This window comes from Lissotriton vulgaris, chromosome 4_1, assembly GCF_964263255.1.
Source record: "Lissotriton vulgaris chromosome 4_1, aLisVul1.2, whole genome shotgun sequence".
Taxonomy (NCBI): domain Eukaryota; kingdom Metazoa; phylum Chordata; class Amphibia; order Caudata; family Salamandridae; genus Lissotriton; species Lissotriton vulgaris.
In genome coordinates, this window is record NC_141691.1 from 132,330,011 (window position 1) to 132,351,746 (window position 21,736).

At 43.9% G+C, this 21,736-nt stretch overlaps 1 protein-coding gene across 1 annotated transcript in view; it reads left to right on the top strand.

The window, feature by feature from the left end:
• Nucleotides 1-12,639, top strand: part of LOC147718467 (cysteine-rich hydrophobic domain-containing protein 1-like) — a 293,993-nt gene extending 281,354 nt beyond the window's left edge. The window contains exon 6 of the mRNA XM_086918388.1: nt 7,403-12,639. Coding sequence (XP_086774514.1) covers nt 7,403-7,453 — 51 coding nt within the window. The 3' untranslated portion in view covers nt 7,454-12,639. The remainder of the gene's footprint in view (nt 1-7,402) is intronic.
• Nucleotides 12,640-21,736: the final 9,097 nt, after the last annotated feature.

The following is a 21,736-nucleotide window of genomic DNA, read 5'->3' on the forward strand; positions in this document are numbered from 1 at the left end:
AAAAGGAAGAAATTCCTTACAGAGTCTTAAAGAAACTGGGAGGCTGTTCCACAGCGTTGGGCCGGCAATTGAGAGGGCTCTGCCACCCTGTCTGGTCTTTTTTGCTCTTGGGACCTGCAACAGAGCTTGTTCACTGGATCTTAAAGAACATAAAGGTTTATAGGGGAGAAATGTATTCCTCAAATACCTAGGGCCTTTCTCCTGAAGACACTTGTGTATTATGCAGCAAGTCTTATACTTCACCCTTTGCTTGACAGGAAGCCAATGCAGGGTATTCAAGAGGGGTTTGGAGGGAGTACGGGGGGGCCGGTTTAGCACAAGGCGGGCCGCAGTATTTTGGACTACCTGTAACCTGGCAATTACTCCCTCATTAGTTGATAGAAGCAGCCCATTACAGTAGTCCAAACAACTCAATACCAAGGCCTGCACTAACGTCCTTCTGGTAGAGTCAGTGAGTAAGGGGAACACTTTCCTTAACATTCCGATGACATGAAAACAGGAGCTCACCACTTGATTACTGTGTTGCTTCAGGGACAGCTCCTGATCCATACGCACACCGAGATTTTTTACCACCTGTTTAGGCTCCGGGACTGGTCCCAAATCCTGTGGCCACCAATCAGGGGACCACAGGAGTTTGGCCTCACCGAACAGCATCACTTCCGTTTTGGCAACATTACATTGCAGGAAGTTAGATGCCATCCAGTGGGCCACTGCCTTCATCCCCTGGGAGAAGGAGTTCCTGACCTCATCGGTAAAGTGTGTAAAAGGGAAGAGGAGTTGGGTGTCATCTGCATAAGACACAGGGATGAACCCATGGGACCTCATGATGTTTGCTAGGGGGGCCACGTAGATATTAAACAAGGTAGGGCTCAAACAAGAGCCCTGTGGCACCCCCTTCGAGATCTCCAACTCCTCTGACCGATAGGCACTCAGGGTGACAGTTTGGGTGCGGTCTATCAGGAAACTCCTCAGCCACACTAGGGGCTATAGAGGGCAATAGATAGATAGACAGAGTGACGGCGATAGATAGATAAACAGAGTGAGGGCGATAGATAGACAGTGAGGGCGATAGATAGACAGTGAGGGCGATAGATAGACAGTGAGGGCGATAGATAGAGTGAGGGCGATAGAGAGATAGAGTGAGGGCTATAGATAGATAGAGTGAGGGGAATAGATAGAGTGAGGGCGACAGATGTGTGTGTTTGTGTGTGTGCGGTTGTGTGTGGTTGTATGTGTGAGTGGTTGTATGTGTGGGTGGTTGTATGTGTGAGTGGTTGTATGTGCGAGTGGTTGTATGTGCGAGTGGTTGTATGTGCGAGTGGTTGTATGTGCGAGTGGTTGTATGCGTGTATGGTGGTGGGGTTGTGTGTGGGGTTGTGTGTGTGTGGGTGTTTGGGGGTGTGTGTGGGTGTTTGGGGTTGTGTGTGGGGTTGTGTGTGTGTAGTTGTGTGTGGGGTTGTGTGTGGGGTGTTGTGTGTGGTTGTGTGTGAGATTGTGTGTGTGGTGTGGTTGTGTGTGGGGTTGGGTGTGTGGTTGTGTGGAGGCTAGCCAAAATGACTGTGTGAAAGTTTTAGTGATGGAAAAACGACTTTAATAAATGGCCCAAAAATAAGCTATACAAATGACATAATTAGTTGGCCACAAACCAGCAAACCTTCTGAAGTGAGAAACCTCTAAAAAAAACTGCAAATTGTGTTCTGGCTTAGTTCAACTGCTGATTGCTATCTAATAGTCTTTATTGATATTTGAGTGCCTTCTCGTTGCCCAGCAGCAGGCAGTCCCAAGGACTGATCCCAGCCTCTGCTCCTGCTGTGTGATGAGCACTGACACGAACTTCAAAGGACCTGCATATGCTTGCAACACGTAGAGTTGTGTTAGTAAAGTCATTGGATAAACGTGGCTGCCAAGAAGCCCCCGGTCATTTGTGATTCCTTCAAGCCCTGGATTTTTACCTGAAAGTACTCTTCAAGCTGTTTTTTTCCACAATGCTTATAAAGGTAAATTAAAACCTTTAAACTCAGATTGCTGCTCTCTGCACAACCAGGAGAGACTGGGGGTGTGATGTCACGAGACCATTCACAGCTATTGGCTAATTAGTGCTCGTGCTGTGGGCAGCCACTGCCCCCGACGTCCTCCCTCCGTCCATTTTGCTTCTTGCAGGAGCAGAAGTGAAGTGAGGGTAAAATGGAGCTGCAGCGAGGGGCTCTCTAGCCTCCCTGCACAGCGTCCCTTTGTGTCCCTAGGTGTAACCAATGGGGCTTAAGAATGTTTTGTTTGCCCCCAGAGCCTCCTTTCCTGATGCAAGTTGTACTGCATGCGACCAATTCACATGGCAAAGCGCCTTAAAGATTCAAAGCGCTGCGCATGATAACCAGGGCCCCTTCATTAAGGGGACAAAGAGCTGCAGAGGTGGGCTCGCCACCGGAGCCCCATGCATTTCAAAGGGGGACATTCATGTGAAAATGAACCTCAAAAAGCTGAATGGCTGAGTCCACATGAGGCAGGCATGTGTGTAGATCAGGGCTCAGGGGTCACGCCTACAGTAGAAAGTAGTATCTTAAATACTCCACTGGGAAATAACAAATAAGTTTAAGCAGCTTGCAGGCTGAACTGGATTGCAAATTCGGTACTGCTCCCAGATGCCCAAAGTGGAAGCTTCTAGGAGGGACAATTTTAATATCAGTAGTGCCGAGTGCTCTACTTATTCCTTGACATCATTTATCACCGTGTGATATGGACGAAGGGAGGACATAAAGCAGTGTAAAGACACAAGCATTTTAGCCAAAACAGGTCTCCCTTTAAATCAGGCAGTGCCATTTCGCTGACAGGCACAAAAAAACCTGCAGCGTTGGTCTTGGGTCGGGTTTTAGTTCTGCCAGTGCCTGTACGGAGTTCATGTTTTTATTATTTTTTTGCGTGAATCTACAGAAGATGTAACCCCGGGAAGAACTCCCCAGCACTCCCCTAACCTCTCCACCCCGACCCCCCTCGCTGTCATTGGCCTCTGGTGAACCTTTGACCAGAGGTGCCTTCTAGGGCAGTAAAGCCATATACTTCTCTTTCTAAACCCTGCCATTTGTTCCTGCCTTCCTTGGAAGGGATGGCGAGGGCGTGGGGGTGGGGCTGGAAGGTGGGCTAGAAGTTTCACACGCGGGTTGTCTTGGATAGCCGCGGGGCGGGAGGGGGAGGGTTTGAGAATTGCAAATATGTTTGGTGAACATGAATATGACTTTGAAGTCTCAGTAATTTGAATTATTTATTTTCTAATCTATGGCACTTTACGGTCTTTGCTGATAAAAAAAAACGGTAGCTTTCCGTCTATTAAGCGCCTTGTGTCAAACATCACCAACGAGGCACTTGCACGGCTACTAACCTGTCATATTTTCTATTCATTCAGCTACACATTAAGATACTTTCAAAAGCTACAAAAGAAAAAAAGGCTCAAAGGGTGGGCTACTCTTCAAATTAGAGAAAAAAAGTAAACAAACCGTTCTACAGTTACAGTCACCCGGCCCTGCCAAATTACAGCTGTGAAACAGATGCGGCTGGAGACAGAACACGGACACGCGTGCAGGGTAGCTGCAGCACTGATCATTGTACACAACCCTCGACCGATAGCCTGGCAATATTAATGGTGCTACACCATGACTTTACCTTTTTTTTAAAAAAACAAAGCCACCCTGAAATCAAGTCACAATTGGGCTTTAAGCCTTAAGACCCTTTCCTGTTGCACAAACCCCTGCAGCTCTCCACAGCCATTCCTTCGATTTCAAGATGTATCTAAGGCACCGGGGCAATTTCACCACTCTCCTTACAAGTGAGTACAGCAGGTTCGCACGGTCAGTTACTCGTTAAGTTTAAAAATCATCCTGTTGGGAACCCCTGTACATAGGGAAAATGCATGATTTTATATGATAAATTCAGCACCAACAGGATATACTAAAAAAATAGTGTACGACAAAGAAACGCGGTGCAGTGTACTATTGTGTAAATGTTATACATTACTCAAAAGTGGACAACGAAATAACGAGTTTAGTAATAGCACAACACTACCCTCTTGAAGCTGCAGTGTGAATTTACACAGCGCCTTGAAGACGATGCAAGGCCTCTAAGACCTCACAAAGGAGTAAAGGAGAGAAATCACCAGATAAGCAGGGCTCTTCCATGATTTACTCTGCTGTTTGGAAAACACCCCATACAGAAATTAATAATGAAAAAAAGAGAACACTGGCATTCTAAAGCATGCACAAGATCACAGGCTCACGCAGTGAAATCAGCAGTGATGTGCTTCTAGAAGGCTCCCTATAATTATTGGAGTTTTTTTAAAAGGTTATAAGTAGAGATTTCTACAAATGCAAAGAAAGCATGGTTAATAAAAAAATCAAATACAATACTGGTGGTTGTGAGTGGAAAGCGGTATACAAACGAGGGAGCAAGAAAACAAATGGTCTCCCATGCAGTGCTGAAATAAGAAGAAAAACAAGTTGTGAATAGGTAGCAGGGGAGGGAACACGGCCTGGGGGAAGCTGGCTGGGGAGGGGAGAAGAAATCCAAGTAAGGCTGTGCGCGGGGAGAGAGAGGGGAGGTGCTGGAGCTGGGGAACAGATGGCCGTGAAAGTTTATGGCCCAAAAGCGCGTGCCTGTGGCCACGTGAACTCGAAGAAAACCGCACGAAAAAACCCGTGGTTTCACGAGTATTTTGAGCACTTGAATTCTTCGGAATGGAAAAGGCGAGACCTAAACAGGTATAGCAAGGTGGATAGTCTAGTGCATTCAAATATACTATGCAAAAGCGAAAAGAACACTAACAATTCCCCCCAGAGCGCACTCCACACGCAAACTAGGGGCTTCTATGGCTTTCTTAGGAAATGTACCCATATATGGTATCTGCAAAGCTGCAACATGGTCTACACCTCACACATTCGCAAAACACTATAGTGTAGATGTGTTAGCAAGACAGCAAGCTAGTGTGGGCCAAGCAGTTTCCCATACACTATTTTAGACAACTGCAACTGCAACAGCTACAGATTAGCCACCACTTTGGGAGATAACTGCTTTATAATCTATGCACTTTGAACAAAGGGGTTACTACCTCTGGGACCATAAATTCTATGAATTGCTAAGGACGAAGGCCTAATTATTTTACCTCCATCAGTTATCAATATATGAACTGTGTTTCTTTTAACAACTTATATTCATGGGTAGACAAGCATCCATATATCTCTCAACTAGTGCAAAACATCCACAAAAATCACATCTACATATTTTTTCATGGATATGATTTACGTTATATTTTCTCAATTTTTTTAAATTCATAATTCAAATGTCTGATGCACATATCTTCATCTTAGTACTTATGTATGTAGGGAAGAATATAGGTGAAGGGTCATCAAGTTACCTAGGCCTATATTGGGGAACTTATATAAAATTTAACAGTGGTAGAGAGGTTCATTCTGATTGCCGGGGGCAGGGCGTTCCAGATCCTAGGTGCTAGGCTGAAGAAGGTGCGGTTGTAGGTTTTCTTTTCTGAAATTTTTGCTGTTTCAATAGCAGGGTGTTGGTGCTTCTCATAGTTATGCTACCGCCTGATAATGCCAGATTATTGGCTAGATACTTTGGTGTGTTGATGTGCAGGGCTTTGTGTGTCATGCACGCAATTTTTTGCTGTGATCTTGCCTCATAAGGGAACCAGTGTAGTGCCTTTAGATCAGGGGTGATGTGGTTGTTCTTTTTGGAGCCGCTTACGAGTCTTGCAGCCGCTTTGAGTGAGGCTCTTAGTGGAGCCAGTCTGGATCTCTGCAAGCAACATAGGGTTGTGTTCCCATATTTTATTCTGGATATCACTAGAACTTGTACGGCTGTTTTTAGGTCATTCCCATAGTCTTTTCTGGATATCACTAGAGCTTGTACAGCTGTTTTTAGGTCGTTGTTGTTGAGGAAGGGTTTTAGTTTTCTGAGAATGTTCATATGAAAGTTTGCTCCTTCTTACTAGCTATTCGCTGCCAATATTTCTTGACAGGTTCCCCTTATGGGATAACCCATTACTACCTGGGATTTCTAATGACAGTGTGGCGAAGGGGTGGGCCATGCTTAGAGTGTAAAAACTTGGACACATGTATGATATTAATGGCTTTAATACGTTTCAAAGTTTTCAAAACATGTTTACACTTCCATTATTACAAGTACCTACAAGTTAGAGCCTTTTTGTGAGATCACAAGGGGTTAATCTATAGCTGTGCATGAGATTTTGACACATTTGCAAGAGATGCCCCGAAAACATTCAATTCACCCAGCATACCAATACTTGTCAGGATAGAATCAATCCATGCGTTCAGCTCGCATGGAAGGGGAGCCAAATGTTGGAAATGGATATCACCTCTATAGCAATAAATGACAAATTTATAATGCTAAAAGATGCAGTATTCTCCGTTAACTTAAAGCTCCAACAGTTTAGGACAATATGCATGCTATATTACACCCCGGAAAGGATAGTAGGATGGTGGGAGAAAGGTGGTGGTCGATTTCCTGGTGATAAGACGAAATGTCCTAAATGTGGAGTATATGCGGCTAATAATGTGCACATGTTTGCTAGGTGCCCTTGAAGTTTTGATATTTTGGGAGGGCATTAGACACGCTTGCAAAATAATATTTGACTTGGACTTAACTGTCACTGTACAGGAGATTATGATGGGATACAAAGCAGACCCCAGCCCTGCACGGAGAGCATTACTCGCTGTCATATTAGTGACCGCTAGGCAAGGACCTAGATTTCCTCAAAAACCTGTAACACGGTGGAATGGTGGGCTATCACAATTGAGATTTTTGAGAGCGAAAGAAAGCTATGGCCAAAACCTGAGGTATACGATCATTGCTGAAATTGAAGGCCATTTGGCACTGAGTAATCGGGGATGAATTACACAATGTGATTTTCCTGTAATATCTTATATTCTACATCTTTTATATTTTGGATTGGTCTATGTAAATTATTTGTTAGTGAAGCTACCCAATCTTACCTATGGTGAATTTCTGTATGAATTATGATGATCTCCTTCGCTCTAATAAAAATTATATTAAAAAAAAGAGAGAAGGCATTGAAATGCTCCAGAGACTATCTCTGAAGAGTTGCAATAGTATTTAACCTATGTAGGAAGAGTATGTATCATAGGGCTGTATGTATGTAAATCCCAACTGTACATTCTAGAAAGTCTGGCCCAATGATTCCCATTCCAAACTAGTAATCTGATGGAATCAATTGGACAAAAGTAATGGAATTAACACAGTGGTGACTTATTCCTGTCGTGAAGTAATTCATTTATAATTTGTGGATACAAAGTGGTAAATAATCAACTGAAAATAAAGCTGCACCTGTGGCTAATGAGTGTTCTTATGTTTCCTTTCACAGGTAATTTTAATAGAATTCTTACCAAAATATCCTATCTTCCGGCCAGACTGAAGAAGAGCATTCAATGTATTTTACTGTAATCTGTCATTCCTACCCTTAGTGCCTTGTAGATGATTTTGGAAGAAGATGGATCTACTTTGCTGTGTTTCAAAACATGTTCTTTATATAAAATGTTAGACTATCCTCCTTGCTACATTATTTTCTTTTGTGTAAGAAGAGAACAATTTGCACATTTATTTTGTATGTTAAGTGAGGCTTCTGTGTTGCACTCGGACTTCTAACATGAATATAAATAGTTGCCACTAAGGATCTCTTATCAGTGCTGCTTGACACTCGTTCTGAGCTTGCTGCCTTATTAATTTCCATACCAACCATATGTTCTGGAATGTATGATCCCTTTAACTTCAGTCTCGCACTTCTAAGACTGCACCAGAAGAGAAATATCTGAGGGAAGCGTTCTGATCACCCAACAGACCTGTTGTGCTTGCGTGGGACTTGACATCGGCAGCACTGATTGGTCCTGCACTTTGCATAAACCATTATGTGTATTACGAAGGTTGCTTATTTTACGTACAAATGATTTGTAAATAATGCTTCTCTGCATTCTCTGTGATATGCCAATGTTTACAGAATATGATATATAGCTCTGTTTTGCCAACACATCTGCTTAGTTTGCTGTAATTGAAGTGTCCAAGGATGCTTCACCAGGCCATTGTTTGTAAAGCCATAGGGAATTTGTACTGCACATAGGGCCAGATGCAGGGCAAAGTTGCACTTTGTAGTTAACATAGATAATTCAACCCATTTCTGTTTTGTTTTTAAGGTATGTACAGTACTGTATGCTCGCCACCGGCAATGTGTCTTTCCTCCTTTGAAAATGTAACTGGAACATACTGCTCAAATGACACTTCTATTAAAAGTCACAAAAGGCCTGTTAGAAGAATACAAAGAACTGGCCCTAAGGAGCTAAATTACACAGCATTTGTATTGGGTTCGCAGTTTGTAGCAAGTAAAGGTTTATATCCGTCATAGGAGTACTGCAGAGCCACCCAAGATGACATTAGTATTTTTGATAAAGCACCTATAATTATAGTACATACAACACAATGTACATATACAGTCAAAGTATTTACAGTATAAACTGTAATGGTCAAGAAGGACTGGCGTATGTGGTGATAGAGTATTGTAGCACAGGTAGGATGAAGCGTAACCCCTTTTTCTATATATATATGTTATAGCTTTCCTCTCAAATGTAGGCTTTGGAGAATTAAAAGCTTGTTGCCCAGGAAGGATTTGCATATTTAACCCATTTATTTAACTGCAGCGTGTGATTAAAAAAAGTGTACTTTTGTATCTTGTTACCTTTCCCAGTAAACTGATTTTAGGGTCTGGCTGAGACAAAGGGAAACTTCTTAAATTAACTTATACTGCCTCAGGTGAATTGTAACTGTTAAATGTTTGTCTTTCTGTTGTGTGAAATTTGGTTTCCTAGCCCTCAACAGAAAGTCATGGTAACTTGCTGAACATGCTGTCCAGTTCTAACTCTTCGTGTTTGTAAGATTGAAAACTTTTAAAGTTGTTCTGAAGAGTTGTTATGTAGACTGGTTGGTGTAGACATAAAAATATTTTGTCTAATCGGGGTGGACTTGCCAAGGAGACTTGTAAGTCTTAGGAGTTAACTGGAATTTGTTTGTGCTGCCTGGTCGATTCGGAGGTAGTACAGGTTGTTCTTCAAATGTTTTGACGGATCAAACATTGCATGTTGTTACTGATGTCCTTCAACAGTTATTTTGTGGTTGTTCATGGGGTTGTGGAAATTACTACTCCAGAAAAACGAATTGTCCACTTGATGAGTGACATTCTTGCACAGGTTAGGGGGACTAGTTTGTCACCTTGTTACAGCCAATTAAAGCAGTTAATACACTATAATTACATACAGGAACCTGAATATTAATTTTGGTATGACTAGACATGCAAAATACTTTGACAGGAAGGGGCAAACATTTGCTTAAAAAAAGAAATAAAACTGAACAAACGTCATTCACTATTAAGGCGTATCAAACGTTATTAGATATCTATTATCCATGTAAGCATAGCAGTTACAAACTGTTATTATAGCTGAAACAGTACTTGTGTCAGACCTTATACATAGTACTTTTCTTACTTTGTTGGTTGGTGACTGGCTTCCCATCTGTTTTTAATACGGGTGACGGGTTCCAGCTCTAGTTCTTGGAAGATTGTTTGGAATGAAGTATTGGCGATCTGGTCTTTATTTTTACTGGTCTCTTTACTTCCTTTTTGTATGTCGTCTTTTAGTGCCCTTCAGCATTATGATTTGGGAATTCAGTGCGACTGCCCTGATCTTTATGAAGAACTAATGTGAAAACATTGTTAGGACTCGAATTGAATGAAAGAAACAGTGTAATTGTTTTTTCAGAGTAATTATGCCTGAGACCAAAGGAAATTTGAAAACAGCGGAGTTTAAAACTTAATAGGTCAAGACAAAGAAATCAATTAACTACTCAGCATTGGCTTCTCAAAAGGTAATGAAAGAGGAACCAGCCTTTGCAGCATGGAAGCATTTGAATTGCACACACAGTGAAAATTTAGAAGATAGAAATGTCATTTGAGGCATTACCATAAATTGATTTGTTCTTGACCATTGTAATCAGCTAGCAGTGGAAGAGTCGCAACAACTGTTGCTGTCTTCTTTATAGGGGTGTGTCATTTGTTTTGTCAAACTTGTAAGCTGTCTGCGGTGACCTCTGAGTGCAATTGGGATTGGAAACTTTTTGTGATACTCCCTTGTCCACTAATTCTCTGAATGTTACCTCTATATTTTCCTGATCACCAAACTTCTTTGTGTACAGATGGTCTTTCAACCAGAACATTTCACATTTCTACCTCATTTTCCCCATATTGTCTCCTTTCATCTTCACAAAGTTAATACCTTTCTCACATGTATAGTTTTATTGGTTGTCGTTTACGGTTTGAATAGGGCACTTGATGGCAGTTTAGTTAATGTATGCCAAATGGGTTTCGATGTGCAAATAATTTTGTGCTTCCTCATACAGTAGGAATGATTACCCTCTTTGGCAATTTGAAATAATTCAATGTCCTACTCTTTTACTATTTGTCCTGTTGACAATCATGGTTCGCCTACTTAAGATTCCTTATCAATTTAACACTTTGCAAGTTGACTACAAAGAAGATATCAATTTGACAAAATCCCAAATTGTCGAAAATTAACGTCTGCTTTAGGCTTCAATTACTGCTGTATTTTTTCGTTCTTTCTGATACAACATAAACCGCTGTGGACGAGCCTATAGTAAAAATGACCACTTTGTCCATCAGTCAAGAGACTTACCATAGCAGGCTTCCACTAAGTTTTGTTTGATAGTCAAGGATACAAAGTACACAGAACCAACGCCCATCTGTTGCCCTGGAAAACTTTCTTTGACACATAACTGAGATCGAAGCAATCTTTTGATACTCAGTTATTTTACAGTGGGACTTTTGTTGTGGAAATTGATTTGTGTTGCTATTAGTCTTTTTTTTAATGATAGTGTCTTGGCGGAGTCCCATCACAGAGAAGCATGCAAGTGAACATAAAAACCACCATGAGTAACTGCAATGGAATGCTCAGGAGCAACAAAAATATTGTAATTGGAACAATTGTGGTTCTCAGAATACATAATTAGCACCTGAATATACTTTGCAACAATGCGTTGTTTTTGTTGTGCCTACTCTTGTTTGGTTCCACTAATGAGTTACAGATAATAAGTGTCTGCACAACTGATTTTCATATGTCCTTCATTTCCAATATTTTGTAGGTTTTTTCCCCTTGACTTGTAAGAAAGCGATCTTATGACTCTCATTGGAATATGAGAGGGATATATATGTGTCTAGGAAAATAGTCCTGTGTCACAATTGCTACCTGATTACCAAAGTCACAATATTCTGCAACTTGATATCTTCTCATATATTTCTCCCTTGTAGGTGAATAAGTGAAGGTTAACTGGCAAATCGTCCATAGGCATTGAATAGAACGTAAATGTTTTGTAACTGGAAAAAGGAAGTGCCTTGCTTGTTTCTAATAATTGTAGATTAAGTACTGAAAATGTAAAGAGAGGAAATCTGAATGTTTCGTTTTTCCAAATGTTTGCCCAGAAGAATTTGGGTGTGAAACATATCTCAAAACGTGTTGACTAGTCCCTTTTTGTTAATTTTGTAATTAATAATATTGTTGCTTTAATTATGTTTTTTACTGTGTTTTTGTATATGCTGAATGTTGTAGTTACAAAGTATTATTAGGACAGAAATACATATCACAGATTTTCTGTTATTGTTTAGAAAACCGTTAATTGAGCATTAGGGAAGCAAGTAAAATCAGCAGCCTTCTAGCATATTAGGCTGTCTCATTAGATACTTTTTACATGCTTGTAGTTCTTCCTCTTGACTGTTCGTCAGGTCTCAGATAAAATCATCATTTATTATTTCCGTTTTCTTCTCAACGTTCAATTGATAATCCTTTATGATTAACACAGGGACACCATTTTATTTCTCTATTATGTTATGTGTCTGTGATTTATCAGATTGTTTTCAACTAATTAAGTTTGCTGAGTGAAAACTGAGTGCCCGGGGTTTGTGCTGGAAATATTAGTTCCAGTCAAATTAGCCATACAAAATCCCACACTCCCCTTTGGATAACATTTTCATATGTATGTGTATTAGGGTCAATAGAAGCGTGTCAAAAAGGGCAAAGCTTATGCCAACTTGATAACACTAACATTTTAAGCAATAAGAGAAAGCTAAAACTGTGCAGATATTCAATGTATACTTTTTGACCATGATAATGTGCTTGTGGACGTTTGCTTTATTCTGCAAAAGACATTTTGTTTTCATATTGAATCTTGTTTCTATGTACTATTACTTGTAACTCAAATGTTTGAAAAACTGTATGACCTTTTCTTTGTTTTTTTTTTAACTATAGTCCTTACCATTTTTGGAATGTGTTTACAAGTAAAGAAAGCCACTTTTCATTATTTTTTAAGAGGACCTCACGCCTTGAACTATCAAAATAATGTTCTGTATGTGCTTTGTCTCAGGAGTTTGCCGCGTCCACTAATGGTGGTAAAGTTGGAGACTTAAATACAGTTAGACTTGTTTAATTGGATTGCAAACTGTTTCATTTTTATTCTTCGTGACAAAAAAATGGGAGTGGGAATTGCACAGTCTTCAAGTTGTACCCAGGCAGAATGAACACATTTGCTTTTATGTTTGGGGGCAAATGGATGTGTTGCTGTCAAGACACAATGTTGCATATATATATATATATATATCTATATATATCTATACTAATATAATAGAGAGCCCAAACCTTTGAGGCGGGTAATCTCAGGAACCAGAGCACCAATCACAACACCCAATACAGCGTTGGAAAGGGCAGTTGCAGCAGAAGGACATAGGCTATGCAGACGCCCACCATATACATTTAAAAGGTAAAAGAACCGTGCCAGCAAAGTAGTCCCTTGTGGGCGTGTCTGCGTTGTGCTGTGGGCGTGTGCTACGGACGTGACACACGCTGGGGGCGTGTGGTACATTCCGCCCTTCATGCCATGTCTCATATCGTGTGCTAATCCCACCCTGCTCCCTTTGAATACCCCTGCACCCCATAATCATAACCCACCCTTACTCCTTAAAATACCCCAACACCCTTAAACACTAACCCATCTTAACTCTATAAATATACCCCCGTACCCCAAACCCAAAACCTATCCCTAAACCCTAAAAATACCCCTGTACCCCAAAAACCCAAACCTAGCCCTGAACCCTATAAACACCCCTGTACATCAAAACCCAAACCTACCCCTGAGCCCTAAAAATACCCCTGTACCCCAAAACCCAAACCTAGCTCTGAACCCTAAAAATACCACTGTACCCCCAAACCCTAAAATACCCCTGTACCCCAAAACCTAGCCCTAAACCCTTAAAATACCCCTGTACCCCAAAACCCAAACCTACCCCTGAACCTAAAAATACCCCTGTACCCCAAAACCCAAACCTAGCCCTGAAACCTAAAAATAACCCTGTACCCCAAAACTCAAACCTAGCCCTGAACCCTTAAAATACCCTCTACCCCAAACCTACCCCTGAACCCTAAAAATACCCCTATACCCCAAAACCCAAACCTAGCCCTGAACCCTAAAAATACCCCTGTACCCCAAAACACATACCTATCCCTAAACCCTGAAACTACCCCATAACCATATCTGAACCCTTAAAATACCCAAACACCCCAAAACATATACCTCAGTACCCGAAAACATGTACCCCTATACCCATACTTACCTTATCCAAACATTTTAAAAAACCATGCTTTTACCATTCATGCATTTACAACGAATTTCGTTGTAAACGTATGCGTGTAAATGTTCCTCGAGGGAAGATCATTCCAGGTATCAGACGGCTTTTCCACGTCCAAACCCCTGACCATGCAGTGTGGGGTCCCCCAGGGCTCCTCCCTCAGCCCCACACTTTTTAATGTTTATATGTCTCCCCTCGAAGACATTATCACTCCCTTTGGTGTCAAGACAGTGATGCACGCTGATGACACCCAGCTGGTGGTGTCCATCAACCACTCAGACACTAGCTTAGGAAACCTCGCCAGTTGTCTCGAAGGGATCTCACAATGGATGTCGGACTCTAGACTTGAGCTCAACGGCGATAAATCAGAGATCCTCCTTCTGGGCAATCAAAACAAATTACCCGCAAACCTTTCTTGGCCACCCTGCATGGGCACCTACCCTACTCCCATAACCGAAGTTAAAAGCCTAGGTATCTGGCTTGACCAGGACCTAAACTTCAAAACCCAGGCCTGGAAAACATCAGGGACCTGCTTCGGCCTAATCCGTATGGCCCGTAAGATCCTCCCCCTGATCCCTTTCCACTCCAGGAAGTTACTGATGCAGGGACTGGTCAACTCAAGACTAGATTAAGGTAACATTCTGTACCTGGGAGCCCCTGCTTCAGTCATTCAAAAACTTCAGGTGGCCCAAAACGCCGCAGCTAGAGTCCTCACGGGCACCAAGGCAAGGAGCTCGCCGAAACCTGCCCTCAAAAGCCTACACTGGCTCCCAGTGAAGGAGCGCATCACATTCAAGACGCTCTGCATAGCGCACAAAATCCTGCATGATAAGGGCCCCCCAATTCTCAGATCCCTGATGAAACCACACAAATCTAACAAACACCTAAGATCTGACTCACTTGCCCTGGCCTCCATCCCTAGAATAAAAAAGGCAAGATCTGGCGGTCGCAGGTTCGCCTACAACGCGCCAAAACACTGGAACTCCCTCCCATTAGCCATGAGGAGTGATCAGAATCTACTATCCTTCCGAAAAAAATTAAAACCTGGCTCTTTCCCTAAACACCTTCCTGCACTGACCCCTTTTGGATTAAACTAGGTCCTCTAGCGCTGGGATGCCCAAGGGTAGCTATGCTCTCTATAAATCCACTTCCAAATTCCGTGGTAAAAGCATTTAAAATGTAATGCCATGCGTTATAGTGGCATTGCGGAGTCATGGTACTTTCGTAATAAAAGTATGCAGAGTGATGGTATGCGGAAAGAAAGTTGCGGAATAATGGGTGTTTACCCTCCCCGGTGAGTACATTGGTGGCACGGCAGCCCACATCTCCAGCAACATACTCATATTTTTTTCACCACCGATTTGAAAAATGCACAGGTCTCTCTCATTGATGGCCAGCACCGACATACAACTTTTAGAGCTGGGGAGCTACATTCGAATCTCGGCATCAGCTCAACATCCTGTGATTCCAGGCAAATCGCTATGTTTTCCCGTGCCTACCACAAATGAATGTGTTCTTTTGTAATGTAAATTGTGCTCATGCCATGTTGTTGAGTTCGCGCTATATAATATTGCAAGGAAAAATAAAGTAGGAAAACCCGAGTTCCCACACTACTGAATGCGCACTCTTAAGTGCATTAGCAGTGCACTGTGAATCTGAGCGCTTCACAGGCCTGTCACAGATAAGAAATGCTATCTAAACGAAATCCTACAAAACAATATACTACTGGCCGGCAGCAATTCATCCCCGGACAACGTCGGGACGGGCTGCTAGTAAATATATATATATATATATATATATATATATATATATATATATATATATATATATATATATATAAAGATTTTACACTTTATGTTAGTTTGAGGGCCATTTGATTTTAGTAACCATTTGACCTCAGTGGACAGTGGGTCTCCAGTCCAGGAATATGTTTTAATAGCATTGCCTTAAAACAGTTTGGGTTATAATATTTGCAGTTCAATGGAGATTATCTTTTTCTGATTACACTATTTAAAATGTGTGTTACTACTTAGTAAAACCATCCCTCACAAGTTAATTTGTATATTTATGGGTGCAGTAGAAAAATATAGATTCCTTGTTAGCCCACTCAGTTTTCACATTTAAATAATAATAAGTAAATTTATAAAGTGCCTGGTTACACTAGGCTAGTGTGTCCCCGCGCTACGGTACAGACCTAGCAGCACCCTCAAATTACCAGCATTACACACCCCACCCGGAAAAACAGCCTTGGCCTTGACTACAGGAAAGAGATGTGTTTTCAACTCCTTGCAGAACGCCACCTCTGACGCCTCCAGCCGGAGCCTCAGCAGAAGTCTGTTCCACTGTTGTGCTGCCAGAAAACAAAAGGAGCGTCCCCCCATCCTTGCTCTTTTGATCTTAGGAACCTTAACCTGCCCCATCCTGCTAGATCTTAATTGCCGGGTAGGGTATACAGGGTTAGCAGGTTGTGGAGATAGATGGGCCCCTTCCCAGTATAATCCGGTGGCTAACACAAAGGGCTTCAAACAGGATTCGTTCCCTAATCGCAGCCAATGCAAAGTGTCCAGGGCCCTCTTAGAAGATGCTTTCTTAGGCAACATCAAAACCAGGCGCGCAGCCGCATTCTGTATACTTTGCAGCCTTTGGATACACCCAGCATTAGCTCCCAGATAGAGGACGTTACCATGGTCCAGCCTCGATGTCACTAAGGCATGGACCATGGTTTTCCTGGCTATGGTCGGTAGCAGGTCCAGGGTCTTCCTAAGTCCCCTCAGGATTCCAAAACATGTACCTGAGACTCATCTTGTGTGGTGCTCAAACGAGATCTTCGTGTCAAGCCATACCCCCAGGTTCCTCACTTGTTCGCTCGGCGTGGGTAAAGAACCCAACGCCTGTGGCCACCAAGCCGATGTCCACACTGACGGAGCCTTCCCTACGATCAACACCTCAGTTTTGTTTCCATTCAATTTGAGGCAGTTATTGGCCATCCAGAGCGCCAATTCCTGCAGACATGTTGTAAAGTTACTTGCTGCCTTCACATCTGGTTGCTTGAAAGACACAACCAGTTGAGTGTTGTCTGCACAGGACACGACTTCCACCCCAAATTTTTCCGTGATTTCAGCCACCCGTGTACATAAAGATTAAATAGAGTCTGGCTGAGGATGGACCCCTGTGGCACCCCCTGTTTCAGCCTGATGTCTTTTAAACGATAGGGTCCCTGTGCCACCTGAAAACTACGGTCTTCCAGAAAGGACTCCAACCATTCCCAAGCCTTACCAACCACCCCTCCCTTTCTAAGACACTGTAGCAGTGTATGATGAGCTACAGTGTCAAATGCGGCACTTAAGTCCAATAAAATTAAAGCCGCTGTCTGTCCCGCATCCACATATTTCCATATGGTCTCAGTCGACAAGAGCAGAGCCGATTTGGTCGAATGGGACGCACGGAAGCCTGATTGGGTGGGGTGAAGCAAGTTGTGAGTACTAATATGGGCCGTCAGTTGGTTGTTAGTAACCTTCTCTGCGATCTTTTCAAAGTAGGGTAGAAGCGAGATAGGCCGCAGGTTATCCAGTTGCTCCATGCTAACATTGGGCTTTTTTCTCAGAGGGAGACCACTGCTTACTTTCATTTTCTTGGCACCTTGCCTGTGTTAAAGGAGAGCTAGAACAGGTGCCCGATATAAGGCTTGAGGGCCCCAATGCTGCCTCTCAACACCTTAGGCGGTGCAGGATCTTTAGTGGATCCAGATTTGATCCTGGCAGCTATCTTGCTTAAGGTATCCTGAGAGGGGACGCTATAGGCATCCAATCTGTTCTGATTATATTACTCGGTGCCTCATTGACCATGCACCAACCCTGGCTGCAGCAGGGAAGGTGGAGTAAATCTTCTCCACCTTTTCGTTGAAGAAATCTGCCACCCAATTACAGGACTCCTCTGATCCTACCAAGGGTGCCGCAATGCAGGATAAGGCAGATTTCTTTAAAAACAGTAAATTACTCCTTAACAGAGTTTTCTGCTCTCTCTATCCTCCCCTTGTAGTATGATGCCCTAGTCTTTCTAATTAGGGCATGATAGCCCTTGAGACTGGATTTGTATTCACTCCTGCCTGTAGCTGAGAGCCCTCTTCTCCAGCGTCTCTCAAGGCGCTTGCAGGCAGGCTTTTCCTTCCTCAATCCCTCCCCAAACCATGGGGCAGATGTTATTTGTCTCACTGGCCCTTTAACAGTCCAGGGTGCGTTGCTATCGAGTGCCTCCGTGATGCGTCTGTCTAGGGCCTCGCAGGCTGACTCAATATCCAGACCGCCCTGAGGCCCGCCTTGTACAAGGGCCCTGTTAAAGTTCTCTGATGAAAAGCCTGCCCACCTCCTACGCTTTTCCTTAGTTTTCACCTTCTCCTGTATTTTTACTACAGGCACCTTCACCTTAAAGGAGATCATAAAATGATCTGACCCTACAACTGGTAACGGGGATTCTATTTCTAGGGCCTCCCAGTTAGCAAAAATATGGTCAAGTAAGTGGCTCAGGTAGTGTGTTGGGAGCGCAGATTTTTTTTTTTTTTTAAACCTTTATTGCTGCATTATGAAAGTACAAGTATGGGCCTACAACCGCAGGGGCCGGCCGCTAGTCATGAGTGTAACCAATCATAGCACGGTGTAACACAGCTCATCAGCCGACATCCCTGAGGTCCAGCAGCGATTCAGGATGAAGTTTGTCTTGGAAAGCATGGATAGGTCACAGGATATACTATTTTTTTTTTTTAAACTGTTTATTCGTGACTGTATCAGATATTACATGGTACAATTATTCCATTTACATTATATCAGTCTTTTCCTTTTTCTGTAACGTAACTGTGGCGAGGTCACAGGATATACTAAAGGTTTCATTTTATATTATATAACTAGACGGATCAGGTGCCATACAATCAAGCTAAAAGGAGACGGGGGACAGGCCAAGAAACAGGATATACGTTCAGAAACAACAATATAAGAAACGCTGGCGCCGAGGCTTATGAATCGAAGTGAACAACAATACAGAATACAGTTTCGTAAGCGCCGGTTCCCAGAGCCTGCCCACCCGTACTTCGATTAACCTAGGAAGCGTAAGCACAAAATTCCAGAACACAGTGTAAGCAGAATAGAACACAGACAATACTGACCCGAAAGGAAAGAGAGGGAAGGGAGAAAAAGGCCATAGAAAATAAGAAAGGCAAAATATTAAAAAAAACACCCTGCACCCCTGCCGATGGCTATAGCCTAACCCCACTAGCAGCGTGCCTGTCGCCCTAAAGAACTAAAACCCTAAAAGAAGGGAAAGAAAGAGAAAGAGTGGAGGAGGGCCTAGTAGTACATGCCCCCAGCCCCTTAGTCCCCCCCGCCAGAAACTGACACCCCCTATCGCAAAGAGACGGATGTGGAGCGACCCTTATGAGAGAAATTAGGGGGCACCGTGACACACCGCCCAGCCTCTTAAATCATACCATTGCAAATCGAACAGTCCTAATACCATTTCAAACCGCCCGAGTTGATTACTCTCACCGCTGACCCTTCCGGACCAGCACACGAACCCTCCCCAGCGAGACCCAAAGGCTTACAAGCAAGTCATAGAGTAGAGGGAAATCATCGAGAGTCAGTCCGTTACCACTTGCAGCAAGCAGGTCCACGTGAGCTTCAGGTGCAGGAAGTCTCCCTCCCCCATCAAGACAGTTCCGATGTTCCTTGCCCCGGGGTCGCAACATTTCCAAAAGGGGGGGAGACGACCACAAGATGAAAAAAGAGTCTACAACACAAGTCTCCGGGGGTAGGATGCCAGTCAATACCTCAAAAGTCAATAACGGTGGAAGGTGCGGTGGCACACTCACGACCTCTAGGACACCATCTTCCAGGGCTTCGTCCGATGATTCCAATACTCTCATCCCCACGGGGTCCTCGCAGTGAGTCAAAATGGCTGCTGCTTGAATGGCTACAGATTGTAGTTCCAATAGTGGGGCAGGGTCCGGTACAATAAGTAGCATCCCAGATAGGCTTGCATCAATTTTATTAATTGAAACAGTTACTTGCGATTGAAACGCCCAGAGTGCTGCCAGCAATGACCTCAGCGATGGCTCAGACACATTTCGGTCCATGGCTCACACCCGAGACCGATCACAATCACCTCCCGAGTGAATTGGTGTCACCGGGGGGACAGACAAGGATCACGAGAGGGCAGGCGTGGACGGCGACCCGTCGTTCTCCACAGCCGCGATCACCCGGCTTAACGCCGCGGGCCGGGGCCCCGAGCCGCCGAACCCCGGAGGGAGCCGGCACCGGGTCCGCGGGACGGGAACCCCCACCTGCCGTCAGTAACAAGCAAGGTCACCTCTCCATCAGTGCTGAGCAAAGAGAACAATCACTGCCAATCCCGGGCGCAAAAGAAACCTCCACTACGATCGACCGGACCCTGCCTGGGTCTCTCAGCCGTTGTTGTTGCACTACCACCCGGCCATGCAGATACTCGAGGCCCTGGCTTCACCGCTGGAGTAGGCCGCAATCTTAAACTCGGTGTAACTCCGTGAAACCGGCCGATAAAAATTCCCGGATTTCACCCTCTGAGTGAGGAACAGTTCATGCACGCAGGGGCTGGGCGTAAAATCAGGATCTTGCGGCGGGATATGGAGGTCGGCGGAGCCGGGAGCCTAAGCAGCCATCTTGTTTGCCGTCGTAGCTCCTCCCCGGGAGCTCAGATTTTAAAGACATCTGTAGTGCTGCTAATTCCTGATGAATCTCTTGAGCCCCAGCATTAGAGGCCTCGTTTAAATGGAGGTTCATGTCCCCCAGTAATAATAGCTACTCATACCTGAGTGCAGGTTGGATTAAGCACTCAATCAAACTAGAGGCGAATTGAGTAGATGTTCCTGGAGGTCTATAAACTAAAAACCCCTTTATAATGTGATTATTAGATGCTGAGAAAGAAAAGAACCCAGCTTCACTGTCCGCAATGTCTACAGACTCGAGATTACACTGTATATAGTGTTTGTAAATTATAGCAATCCCCCCTCCCCTCGGGTCTGTCTACCCTGGTGATTCTATAGCCGTTGGGGAGGGCCTCCAGAATTTCCGGGGAAGAGTCCTCATTAAGCAATGTTTCTGTGAGAGAGAGTACTCCACCTGATCATCTAACAGGTGGTTATGGATTTCTACTCTGCTTCCTCAGAGCCCTGCAGTTAATCAAGGAGAGACTCGGAGACTGTCCAAGGTCACTGGGCTTTAACTGGTGGCTAACAGAGAAGGAACAGTGGCTACACGTCCTGCTATTACTGCCCAGCGTGAGACTGTGTTTACAGTGTTCTCCCATCATCAGGCACAGGGCATACAACTGTTGGAAATTATACTGCCTCCTTAAATTAAAACTGGCAAGGGTTCTGGCCGCAGACAGGCTTGCCTTTGGTGCGCTGGCGGCGAGCCTGCTACGCGCGTCCCCTGCATGGCCGCTGGGGCATGTGACCTATATACCTGGTCTCGTCCTGCAACTAGAGCTCTTACCGCAGTGGAACGGAAGTGCCTGGCTCTCCCTACCCCGCCCCCTGTGCAATGGTACTAGCTACTGTGTCGGACCGTGGCGGGAAGCACAATGCACTTAGCCCAGGCCTTCGCAATCCGGTAAGTGACCAAAAGCAGCTCCCCTTGCAATTCCCAATAAAATCTGTTGTCCCTGTGAGCAAATTTAAAATGTACTGGCAGTAGGTTTAAATAAAATAAATCAGAGGAGCTTGACACGGCCGTACCGCGAACGGGTCAGGGGGACACTGCCACCGCCCTCCTTCGCCGTAGCGCAATCTAAAGCCAAGCGTCCTATATACTTGGTCTCGCCCTGCAACTAGAGCGCTAACCGCAGTGGAGCTCAAGTGCCTGGCTCTCCCTACTCTGACCTCCGTTCAACGGTGCTAGCTACAGCGTCTGACCAGGGCAGGAAGGACCATGCACTGAGCCCAGG